The following is a 12901-nucleotide window of genomic DNA, read 5'->3' on the forward strand; positions in this document are numbered from 1 at the left end:
GGGGAAGAAGGAAAGTATAAAATAAAAATGAAAGGAAATAGGTTATTGAGGAGAATTAGGAAAAACAAATTATAGGAAATCTGCCTTTCACTTTAAAATTTAGTCTAACATACCAAAAGCAAATTTTATTATTTCCCTGGATCATAAAACCTGGCTTTATACCTGACATATATTCTCACCCCCATGGCTTAAGCACTGATTTGATTAGAAAAGTGAGGTAGTTAGCATCACAGGTATGTTCAAATAATATGGTAGGAGAATCCCCAAAAGTTAAAAGCATATTTATCCAGAAAATTCTGAATATAACCAGTTAAGAAACAACAAAACCAGTTAAGAAACAGTAGCTCAAAAATATTCACTAAACAAATAATCATTCTGTTCATTTGAATGGGTCTGACAATCCACAATTGTAGATGTTCTGGTCCCATTCCAATACTATTGATGAGAATCTCTAGAAACATGATGCAACACTCGGCATTTTAACCCTCAGGTGATCCTAAATGCAAATCAAAATATGGGAACCAATGGGACAAAAGATGCCATATCATTTACTGAATGATTTACAAGATTATTTAACCCTCATGAATGCCTGTGAGATGCTTATTCAAAGATTTTTACAAATGAGCTTATCTGCAGCCTAGGGAGGTTAAGAAACTCACCTAAGGCCACAGTGACAGACACAGCAAAGCTGAGGTTCCAACACAAATATCCAGGTATGACTGGCTCAAACACCAAGGCTTCTAATTATTTTACAATAGGAGTAGTTTCTATAAAATGTTTACAAAATTTTAGATAGGGGATGGGGGAGGAGAGAGAGATAGGCAACAGGCAGACAGGTGTTACTTCAAAAGGAAAGACTGCTAGAGAATATATAAGGGTTCAAATTTTTCAGCTATTAATAATTTCACAAAGGAGAAACAGATAGTCAGGGCATGTGACCTGTGCTGTCACACAGGAAAAAACACATTCAGAAAGGTCCACATTTGGGGTTGGAAACCCTGTAGTCACCATCTTGAAATTCTTAACAGTTCTATCATGGAATTTGTGCTTTATCAATGAAGCCCAATGGGGCAAAGGAGCAGGTGCCAGAAGCTTGGATTCTTGGCTCATACACAGTCCCACCACTTCCGCCAGATGTGTGTGTGGTCGCCCAGTTCCTCATCCCCTGGCTTGTAGCACCCACCAGCCTCCCTGTCTCCTCACCTCCTAGTGACTGCTGCTGCCTTCAGCCCCCAGTAGAAGGACGAGTGCAAGCACAGAGAGTCGGGGGTCGAGTTTCAGAGAGGATGGAGGCAGCTACCCCCCCAGTGCATGTGGTTGGTGACTCGCTATGGCTAAGCCTCCTGTGTACCCCTGGATCTGGGCATAGAGGTTGCAATGCACTTGAAGGTCACTCATCACCCATGGGTTGGGGCAGTGGGCCTGGAGAGAGGCCTGACTCTATTTCTCTGCTCCCCTGAACCAAGGTACAGTGTGTCAGCCAGTGGCTGGAAAAAAGGGAAACCTGGCAGCTGGTGGGTCATGTGCACACTAAGTCACAGGGTGTATCCCCCAGGTACCTGTGAGGGTCTATCCTTTCCCCAAGAGTCTCCCCATGCCATTAGGGAACACGATATTACACAGCAAATAAAAAACACTTTGACCAGGTATGGTGGCTCACAGCTATAATCCCAATACTTTGGGAGGCTGAGGCAAGAGGATTGCTTGAAGCCAGGAGTTCAAGACCAGCCTGGGCAACATAGTGAGACACTATCTGTACAAAAAATTTTTTTTAATTAGCCAGGTGTGGTGGCCCACACCTGTAGTTCCAGCTACTTGAGAAGCTGAAGCAAGAGGATCATTTGAGCCCAGAGTTTGAGGCTGCAGTGTGCTACGATTATGCCACTAGACTCCAGCCTTGGAAACAGAGTGAGACCTTGTCTCAAAACCAAAAACAACAAACAAAAAAACACCTTGACAAGTAGAGAGAGACTAAGGGAGGAAGGAAAAAGTTTTATATTTTTGTACTCTTAATGGCACTTTTTTTCATGCTTTCTGAACAAGGGGTCCCACATTTTCATTCTGTACTGGGCCCCACAAACTATGTAGCCAGTCATATACAGAAATTTTAAGGGTTCATCTCTCACACTTGAAGGATTATAATCATGCCCTTCTACAAAAAGGCAGCTGAACTGTAGTGAGGCCAGGATACTGGATGATCATTCACACACATATACAAATGCACACTTGGTTCCAGCTGTCCCAAGTCCTGCCCCTCCTATTCCAGCCAACTGACTGGTTATATTTCATATCACAAATAAGATCGGAGAACTACAAAGAATACAAGGGAAAACGGTTCCAACTTTTGCTGCATTTATATTTCACACATGACGCTTCTGTTTTAATCATGTAAAAACCTCCAAAGGAATCACCTTGGAAACTAAAAGATATGCTCATTCAAATTAAGTAGAAGCAAGTATTCTTTTTTTTTTTTTTTGTATGTTTGTTTTGAGACGGAGTCTTGATCCATCACCAGGCTGGAGTGCAGTGGCGCAATCTCGGTTCACTGCAACCTCCGCCTCTTGGGTTCAGGCCATTCTTCTGCCTCAGCCTCCCGAGTAGTTGGGACTACAGGTGCACGCCACTATGTCCAGCTAATTTTTGTATTTTTAGTAGAGATGGGGTCTCGCCATGTTGGCCAGGGTGGTCTCAATCTCTTGACCTCATGATTCGCCCTCCTCGGTCTCCCAAAGTGCTGGGATTCTAAGCGTGAGCCACCGTGCCTAGCCAAGCAAGTATTCTTTAGAGCATCCAATCTGGCTGCAAAATCTTTTTATTACCTTTATGGAGGAAATTTCTCCAGTAACTGTAAAAAACATAAGGCAAGGGAAGTGAAACATCCACTGCAGGATTTTTAAGGAGAGGCATCAAATTTGGGGAAAATTTAAAAAACAAAAAACCCTCATTTTGTTATTCATTTAGAATACTATATGTTTAATGTACTTAGAGTAGTTCACAAAGAGACTCCAAATATGTTATAATCACACTCACAAATGAACCTGAGATGTCCCTACACACCTGTTTTTTTAAAAGGGAAAAAGTTGTTTCACTCAAGTAATTTGATACACTAAATGAAAATGCAAGCTTTTTTTATATATATATTTTCTTCTTTTAAATACCATAAGATATGTGTCCCTTCAGACAGGAACTTGGCAATCTGAAATTACCCCATAAAAACCACCAAAAGAGCTTTTCCTAAAATTCCATTCATTCTTCTCTTCTTCCTAGCAGGGATATGAAAAACACCTGGTAGTTTCTTAATTTTTTGAGGAAAAAAAATTTTTTTAAAGGACAGAGGGAAAAACTTAGAGAATTTTGGAAGAAATGAAGACCATAAAATAGGCGAAAGTATTTGGATGTCTGAATTAATAGTTGTAAGACGAGATAGCTAGTACAAATGGCTAGAAACACAAATATCAAGAAAAGAAATAGAATTTGCTTAATTCTATCAAATCACATCTTGGAAGCCTGGGTAATTCTCCCAGAAAAATGAGAGAGAGAAAATGAGCCATTTAATATATGAACACACAATACTTCTCATAGAACACTGTATTTCTCCTGATCTTTTCCTTTTTCTCGTCCAGACAAGAATAAGGTAAGATATATAAAAACTCTGTAATTTACTTTATTTTCCTATGGCCTTCAATTGAGGGTTTCTGACTTCGGCATTCTCCTCCCTCTTTGTTCTGAAGGAGATCTGAACTTGGGATGGGGGTGGAGGCAGGAGACACGGTCTCTTCTCCCCGCTTCTCTTCCGCTCCCTCCTTCCCACTCCTAGTTTGGGCTTCATCCCCCACCTGTGTATCTCCTCCCTTTTATTCTCCACAGTGAACCTATCTCTTCACTTAAGACTCTTCTGACCCTCCTTCATACATTCATGGTACAATCTTTTATCCTGCAATTATGCCTTCTTCTTGTTTTTGTTTACATTTGTCTACTTATCACAGCTCCTAGAATCTATGGACAATGCTACAAGCCAAGAGGTCCTTTTTTTCACACACACATAAATCACACTCTTCAGCTCTACCCAGTCACCTCCACAAAGTCCCTCCCAGCCCTCATCTTGCTTCAAGTCAAATCTTGCTTCAGGTCACATGTGATTAAAAGAGTCACAGAATTAGACTAATTGTTATTTAATCAAGACTCTTCTGAGGCAAGCTATTAAAAATCAACCTAAGCGTAAACTACCAGGTCTAAGACAAGCCCATCTTCATTCCACTTCTACTACGCTTACATTCCTTCTGATAACATGTTCTCCAGCATGAGGTTAGGCAAAAGTTGATTCTCCAAACCCAGAAGGGGAGGAACTGAATGACAGCAGGCTGAGAATGGTGACCGGGGACAATCCATACCCTAGGAAAGGACAATCATACCTTCGTAATCGCAGTGAAGACCTTTTCCAGAATGGCATTGGGCGGAGCAATCTGTGGTCCATTGGCCTGAATGTTGAGGGCTATGGCACACGGTTTGGCTACAAATCTAAAAATTACAAAAAGAAAAAAGTAGACGGTCAGAATTTATTCTTTCTATGTGATTCTTAATGCCACCAGTTACACAGAACTCAATTATCCCAATAAAGTGTTGGTAGGATTTCATGGGTGTACATTGTCAACACTCCCGTCAGTAACTGTAAGGCCGACTTAACCATTTGTCTCTCCATTAGCCCCCAGCAGTAACATTAAAAAAGAAATCCTTTTAAAACATTTAAACCCTCCAATCCTCAACTTCTAATGAGACAAAGCTAGAAAGACTATCAGATGAAAATATAAGTGTATAAGATAGAAATAAAACAATGGTTTCAAAATGAGATAACTTATACTGTTCTTACACAGAGCAATAGTCATGCTATATTTTCACTGTGAGAAAACGTTTACTAAGCATCTAATTATGCATGCAGAGAGAGCGCTTTGATCACCCCTAGTCATAAACTTGGCAATTTTTGTCTCCATAATCAAAGTGTGCTAAATTCAGCCCCAATCCCTTATGGCTTCTTAAAATTCTCTGCTTTGTGGTTATTTGCTTTTTTCTCATAAAGAGTAATGAAGGATGTCAAAAGGCATGATGTCCCAGACAAGATGAAAAGTCGTAAGTGTTTATGTATGAATATCCACAAAACTGTTTTTATCCTAAGCCAATGCCTACGTCAAGAGGAATGAAAGGACTGAGCCTTCTTTCTGGTCTCATTTGCTATGTGAATGAGGTGCTGAAGGGGAGCAGGTGAAGTGCATGGGGCCCCAAAGATGTGGGGACATCGCTAATAAAACTGTGTTAAAAAAATTAAAAGTTGTTTTACACTAAATGCTCAAGAAATAAAACTCAGTAAATATTCATTTTCAGTAGTAACATTGAACATTTTCTACGAATACAGAACAATTTTATATCATGTGAAAGTATTACCCAAATTAATTCACTGTTGGTCAAAGGCAACAATTGATAAATATGCAAAACAGACCAGGAGTAAATCTTAGATGAAGCTTCCTTAATGACAGTTGATGAGATTAAAGAACAGTAGACAAGGTTTTTGTTTTTAAATTAGGGCCAATGAAACTTATATACAAAGTACCACATAATATCCTACTGGGTCCTATTACAAGCAAAAGTGAAGAAATTTATTTAAACAGGAAAACAGAACACTGTACATGTACAAGTCTAAAGTAGGAAAGACAGACACAGAAAATGCACCGTAATACTTGGTACACTGGGCTCTCTGGGACAAAGTTGGGAAGGAAGAAGAATCACCCTTTCCCGATATACAAATCCTCTAGATACTGGAGTTTTCCCCAAATTTCTACATTCTCAATTCTGTTTAATGTAAAATTTTCTAAGCGGTATTACCTACATCCCTACCTTCTTGGCAATAAGTATAACCTTTTCCTAACGACTCTGGCCCCTTTTTATAAATGATAATCATGGGGCTATGGCTGTAGTGATGAAAGAAGGAATTTAGTAGGCAATGACCACAAGAAAGAGTCTAGAACTTGTTTCCTTGACAAGGTTTCCTGCTTTGTGGTTATTTGCCCCTCATCATAAGGTACAAAGAGGGGGGTGAAAAGACATGTGGTCCAGCAAAAGCAAATGATAAGGTAAGACCACAAAATGCATTTGGTGTGAAGGACACAACTATTCCAATGGTTTCCTTCTAGTCTTTCCAGTTGGACTCCTCCCCCGCCCTCCCTCAGCCTCCCCTTCCCACACCTCTGACAAACTGTGTTCCAATTCCCTTCAGACTTTGTCATTATCATCTTTGTAGCAGTCTGCTGTTCCAGAACAGTCTTCTTTCTTCATCTAACTAGCACAGAGTCTCAATGCAGAAGCTGATCATTTCCTCTTTGTAAGCCCTGTGACAATGCCTGTGCATACACAGGAGGGGGTCAAGACATTTAATCAACTGGTTATCTTCAGTAAATATGTTTTGTTGTTACTACCATGGTGTTGAGTGCTGCTGACAAGTTGACATTCTCTGTGTGCCCTGTAACAATGCATGGGCAGGCAGTAGGGGAGTCAAGAAATTTACTCAACACCATCTCTTCAATAGCAACTTCCTCACCTCCGTTATCCGCCAAAAAAACAAAACAAAACAAAACAAAACAAATTTTTAGTATTTGTTATACAACATAATGTATACATCTCTCCTTCTCTAAGTTTCAACCCACTTTTAAAACTCTATTTTCTTTAAATTCCAAGAAAGAAGGCAACAGTGTACCACTTAACAACTTATCAAATTTCAATAATCAAAATTATCAAATAAATATGATGCTGTTAACGTATTTTTAAAGCAATATCCAAAGGATAGGGTGGGAATTATTTCTGCTGCTATCTGGCTATGGAGACTTAGCTACAGAAATTAATCTCTCTCTGCCTCAATCTCCTCACATGTGAAAAAATTATTATAATTATATATGTACACGTATGTGTTTCTACAAATACATGTATGTATTACAAATCATATCATAGAGTTTCTTTGCCTAAAATGTTTGACAGGAGCCATGGGTAAGGTTTCACATAATAGCATTTACAAACAATGCCTTTCCTGGGCCCAGCGGTTCACCAGCCTCAGCTACACTGAACCAAGCCATGTGTATTCAAGTTGTAAAAGTATTATACCAAGCAGAAGCAGAAAAAAGAGACCAGATGTCAGGATAGGCACTGAAAGAAACCAGGGACATCTGGTCGAGTAACCACTTGCCCCAGTTTACCCTCCGTCCAAGTGTTCTCAGCACCACGTGCACTGACAGAAGTGTCCCCGTGTGGTATTTTGCCATAGTTAAAAGGACAAGCAAAGAGTCCCATATGGACATTAAATTGTGGTGACTCTCATCCTCAAACCCCAGGCCTGGTGCAGGTCCACAGTGAGTCCACACCAGCAGTGCGATCGGGGTCTGAGCTCATCCACACCTGGCCTTCTCTAAGGGCCCAAACCCTTCCAGCTCCCCTATTCAACCCAATGGCCCTCCAGGGTGCTGTGGCCACACTTCCCACAGGAGAGTTAAGTGTTGGTATAACTCTCCTGTATATAACATGTGCATCCCTCTCCTGTGTGTGGGGCCCCCAAGAGAGCAGGACCAGGCCTCAGTGAAGTCCACATCTCCAGAGCCCTGTTCACAATCTCATTTAATCCTCCCTCAACCAGACGAAGCAGGATTATCATCATCCCCACTTTGCAGAGAGGACCAGAGACGTCAGTGGCCTCTACTTCCAGGGAAATGGAAGCAGAAGACAGTATATTTCTTTCCCAGAAGGGTCACTGTTATAATCAGCTCCCCATTCTGATTCACTGGACAGGCTAAGCTCCCAAATCTGAGGATGTAGAGACAGACAGACAGTGAGAGAGAGAGAGAACAACAGACAAACTTAATAGAATTTAACTCAATTTAAATGTTGAAGTGCATTAAAGTTTAAATGACCCATGGTAGGCATGTGCATAAATCATCGTTCTTTGAACAACGTCATAGGATCTTTTTATTTATATGCCTGGCACACTGTGGGCACTCAATGAGTATTTGATGGATGGATGAATGAATGAATAAAACAATCAAGTAAAATACAATGGCAGGTATCCTTACTATCTTTTCCAAAGGGGCTGTGCATTTTAATTTCCTTGAATATCCACATCTACTCAGGGTCATCTGGGACCCCAAAGGTAGGAGACTGACCACTCCAACTCAAGAAGCCACTTCTTTAATATTCATTGTCCCTAGGATGTGAAGGCTGCCTAGAAAGAGCTTGTGCAGGCTCTACTCACTAGGAACACTCTTTTCAACATAACTCATACTGAGAGCCAAACACTTAATTTCCAAGATTTTTTAAAAATTGCATAAGATAGGCAGAAAAAGTGAACCTCAAATGAAAGAAGAAAAAAGAAGAGCATATAATTATTATCAAATAGGTATTACTGATTATATGAAAATACAGAAATTTTGTGTTTATTCTCCAAAAAAATGTGTGAATCATATTTTCTTTTTCAGAGAGCCTATTTAGATACCAAATAAGATCCATTACACAAGTACTATAATTTTATCACTGACTATCATGGTCCATTACACCATGTAAAAAGCTGGATTTTTTTTTTTTTAACGCTGGCTCTAACATAAATAAGTTCACAAAAGCCGTCTTTCATAACATTTTGAGAGAAAGAGATAGAGTCAGAGAGAGAAGCAGATTGATGGGGGATGGGGGTAACACATTGACAAATGTAACAGTTGAAAGGAAATATGTGCTTTCAAGCTTTGATGGTTACCTCTATAAGGAAATGCTCACCTAATTACTTTTTGTAATCAAAGGTGGCAACACCACCTTCAAAAGATCAAACATCTATAAAGTACTTTCATGTACTATATTTGAAAGTAAATATAATAAGGATGTAAACTTTGAAAAATACTACGCTCAGTTAAAAAGCAGAGAAAATATGTAAGACATTGCTACTTTTCAATTCTATTTGGCAACATGTATTTGTATTTTAAACATGAGGTAAACATCTCTGCACAAAGTACTGAAGAAAGCACTGGGCAGTGTTGTGGTGGAGATATAGTCAAAACATAAAATGGGCCAGATGCAGTGGCTCATGCCTGTAATCCCAGCACTTTGGGAGGCTGAGGCAGGCAGATCACATGAGGCCAGGAGTTCAAGATCAGCCTGGCCAACATGGTGAAACCCCATCTTTACTAAAAATACCAAAACTAGCCAGGTGTGGTGGTACATGCCTGTAATCCCAGCTACTCTGGAGGCTGAGGTAGGAGAATCGCTTGAACCCGGGAGGCAGAGGCTGCAGTGGGCCAATATTGTGCCACTGCACTCCAGCCTTGCCAATAGCATGACTCTATCTCAAAAGAAAAAAAAAACACCCCCCCCCCGCAAAAAAAGATAACCATGAAATGAACCTTGCACTCAACAAAGTTTACAATCTGCAAAAGGAGGTTATTAAAAAAATAAACATTTACAGGGTATATGTCATTGTTCTAATTACTTTAAAATATTTAATCATCTCCAGTGGGTTGCATGGCCAGAGACTTTTATTTCTTTCAAACTGTAGCACTTCTTATACTTTCCAAAAATAGTTGGGATGCTGCGATGGTGGCTATACAAGCCTACACGTGATAAAATTGTATAGAATTAAATCTCACACATACATAAATGAGTACAAGTATTAATAAAACTGGGGAAATTCGATTAAGATTGGAAGATGGTAACAAGGTCAAAAGGCTGGTTCTGATACCATACTAGAGATTTAAAAAATGTTACCATTGTAGGTAACTGGGTAAAGAGTTCATGAGCTCTCATTGTATTATTTCTTAGAACTGTATTTGAATCTACAACTATCTCAGTAAGGATTTCAATTAAAAATAACTGAAAGGGACATTCTCTTTTTGTTGTGGAGGAATGAGTTAATGGATTTCACAACTTATGAACACCACACTCTCCCCACCCAAACAAAAACAAACAAACAAACACTACCTAAGGGCTCTGGAGACTGAAAAAAAGGAAACTGACTTTGGGGAAGTGTCGAAGTTGGAGCAAGCAACCAGTAAAGAGTGACCTCTCTGTCTCTTCACTTATATATTTACTCTGCAGTTCTACCCTGAGATCAGACACAGTCACAGCAGCAAGCAAAATTTTGATAGAAAAACACATCCCCTTTATAGCTGCAGGAACCAGGGGAAAAAGCCTGGGGAAATCAGAGAATGACTAGAGAACTACAGAAGAGACAATGCCAAAGAAGCAAACCCTAATTCTGTATATAAACTAAGCATGATTCTAGCTGACTTCTGAACCATGAATATACAAGGTAAACTGAATGCAGATAGGAGCTAAGGTTTAAATAATGTATCTGAGATTAAAGCCACTGTCCACTGCAAGCATGAAAGGCTACAATTTGAGTCTAAGTAAACTGCCTATTAACAAAACATCAACATTTTTTAAAGCAACGTAAAAAAATCCACAATCTCCACAAAATAACTTTCACCATGCCCAGGACACACAATCTAATAGGTTGATGAAGAGCAAGTAAAATATGTTCCACTCTAAGGGGAAAAGACATGCAAAGGAAAAATTCAGTGAACCTGAACCATGCAATCTGAAAGAAAAAGAAAGAAAAAATGGAGAAATAAACAGATTTTAAAGACCTGTAGAACAATTTTTCAGAGTCTAACATGTAGGTAATTAGAGTCACAGGGAAAAAGGAGACAAATTAGGGGGAGCAATATTAAAAGAAATAATAGTCTGTAACTTCCAAAATCTGGTAAAAAATATAAACGTGCTGTTATACTTTGGGTGTTCTGTCCCCACCAAACCTCATGTTGAAATGTGATCACCAGTGTGAAAGGTGGGGCCTACTGGAAGGTGTTTGGGTCATGGGGGCAGATCCCTCATAAATGGATTGACGCTGTCCCTCAGGGGTGGGTGAGCTCTAGCTCTACTAGTTTCCACAAGAGCTGGTTTAATAAAAAGAGCCTGGCACCTCTCCCTGCCTCCCTTGCTTCCTCTCTTGCCATGTGATCTCTGCACATGCCGGCTCCCCTTCGCCTTTCATCATGAGTGGAAGCAGCCTGAGGCCCTCACTAGATACAGATGCCTAATCTTGAACTTTTCAGTCATCAGAATCATGCACTAAATAAACAGTTTCTTTATAAACTGCCCAGCCCTTTCAGATATTCCTTTGGAGAAACACAAAACAGGTTAAGACATACAGATTCAAGGAGCTCAAGAACTCTACAGAGAGGTAAACTGGAAAAGAAGAAAACCTACACAAAATACAGTCAAACAGATGAAAATCAAAGACAAAAAGAAACTATTGTAATTTACCAGAAAAAATGGCTCACTATATACAGGGAAAAATAATTTGAAATACAATGCTCTTCTCGTCGGAAATTATAAAGGCTCAACAATGTGCAAAAACATCTTTAAAGTACAGTTATGCATCACTTAACGACAGGGATACATTCTGAGAATTACATCATTAGGTGTTTTTGTCTTTGTGTATCATAGTGTCCTTACACAAACCTAGATGGTATAGCCTACTACACGCCTAAGATATATGGTATTGCCTATTGCTCCAAGGCTACAAACCTGTACAGGACATTACCATTACTGTAGTGAATGGGCAATTAAAACAGAATGGTATTTGTGTATCTAAACATATTTAAACACAGAAAAGGACTTCATCTGTCCTGTTGTCCTGTGAAGAAGGTGCCTGCTTCTTCTTTGCCTTCAGCCATGATTGTTAAGTTTCCTGAGGCCTCCCCAGCAATGCAGAACTGTGAGTCAATTAAACCTATTTCCTTTATAAATAAATAAACATAGAAAAGGTACAGTAATCATAATCTTATAGAGCCACTATTGTACATGTGGAGTTCCCTCCAACTCTCCACTCCCCATAATTAACTGAAATGTTGTTAATGCAGCTCATGACAATACTGGACGCGGGGGAAAAAAAAAACTGTCAGCCAAAAATTTCATGTTCAGCAAAATATCCTTCAAAGAATGAAAGTGAAAAGGAAACTAAGGGTATTTGTGGCCTCCAGACTCCCATTTCAAATATGCTAAAGGAAGTTCTTCTTTAGGTTGAAAGGCAACACAACCAGATGGAAACTTAGATCTTTACAAATGAACAGAGCATCAGAAATGACAAATATATTGGTAAATACAAAAGTGCTTGCAAGGTCTTTGAAATTAATCACAACCAACTAATAACAGATGAAATAGTTAAATCCAATTAGGAGAAATAACATATTCCCACCCCAAACTGTGCCAGAAAGAAACCTATATATAAGTAAAAATTCAATAAAGGAGAAGTGAGGAGAGGTAATTGAGTCAATGCATTGCTTAACTACTAACACTTCCTCGGATACCAATATTTGTCAGGAACGGTGTGCCGTGGCTACTATCCCAGTAAGTATTATCAATTTAAAACTGACGAGAACAATATAGACTAGACTTTGAAAGCTAATATGAAGGTGCATGTTTAAACAAACACACGTGCATGTGCCTGAGTGAGCAGGCATACGTGCATGACTGTATATTGTTAAATCCTACCTAAGATGAAACTGTTTCAAGAAAACAAATATCTAGTGGAATGAAGGCTAGGATAGAGAAAGGGGACTGCTATTTATTGAATTAAATATTTATTTCATTTAACTGAAATATAAACTAAAGCTCAAAGAAGTTAATGAGGGTGCCCAATGTCTTAAAGGTAGTTAAACACCTTAGACAAAATTTTGACCCAATCAATCATAACATAATCTATTAATAAAAACAATATTTTCCACTCTCCTTAAAATAAGAAAAGTAAATTAAAGAGGCATTGTTAAAATATTTGTGATATGGTCATACACTCTGCTCAGTAATCCCACTTTTAGGTATTTATCTA

The 12901-nt window shown here is 39.2% G+C and overlaps 1 protein-coding gene across 1 annotated transcript in view; it reads right to left on the bottom strand.

Moving 5' to 3' along the window:
- The window catches only part of CERS6 (ceramide synthase 6), a gene marked incomplete at its 5' end in the record, with an annotated part of 328174 nt that overhangs the window by 222926 nt on the left and 92347 nt on the right, over positions 1-12901 (bottom strand). Inside the window, one exon of the mRNA XM_011988171.1 lies at positions 4413-4518. Within this exon, the coding sequence (XP_011843561.1) occupies positions 4413-4518 (106 nt within the window). The remainder of the gene's footprint in view (positions 1-4412; positions 4519-12901) is intronic.

The sequence above is a fragment of the Mandrillus leucophaeus genome, unplaced genomic scaffold, assembly GCF_000951045.1.
Source record: "Mandrillus leucophaeus isolate KB7577 unplaced genomic scaffold, Mleu.le_1.0 Scaffold324, whole genome shotgun sequence".
NCBI classification, from domain to species: domain Eukaryota; kingdom Metazoa; phylum Chordata; class Mammalia; order Primates; family Cercopithecidae; genus Mandrillus; species Mandrillus leucophaeus.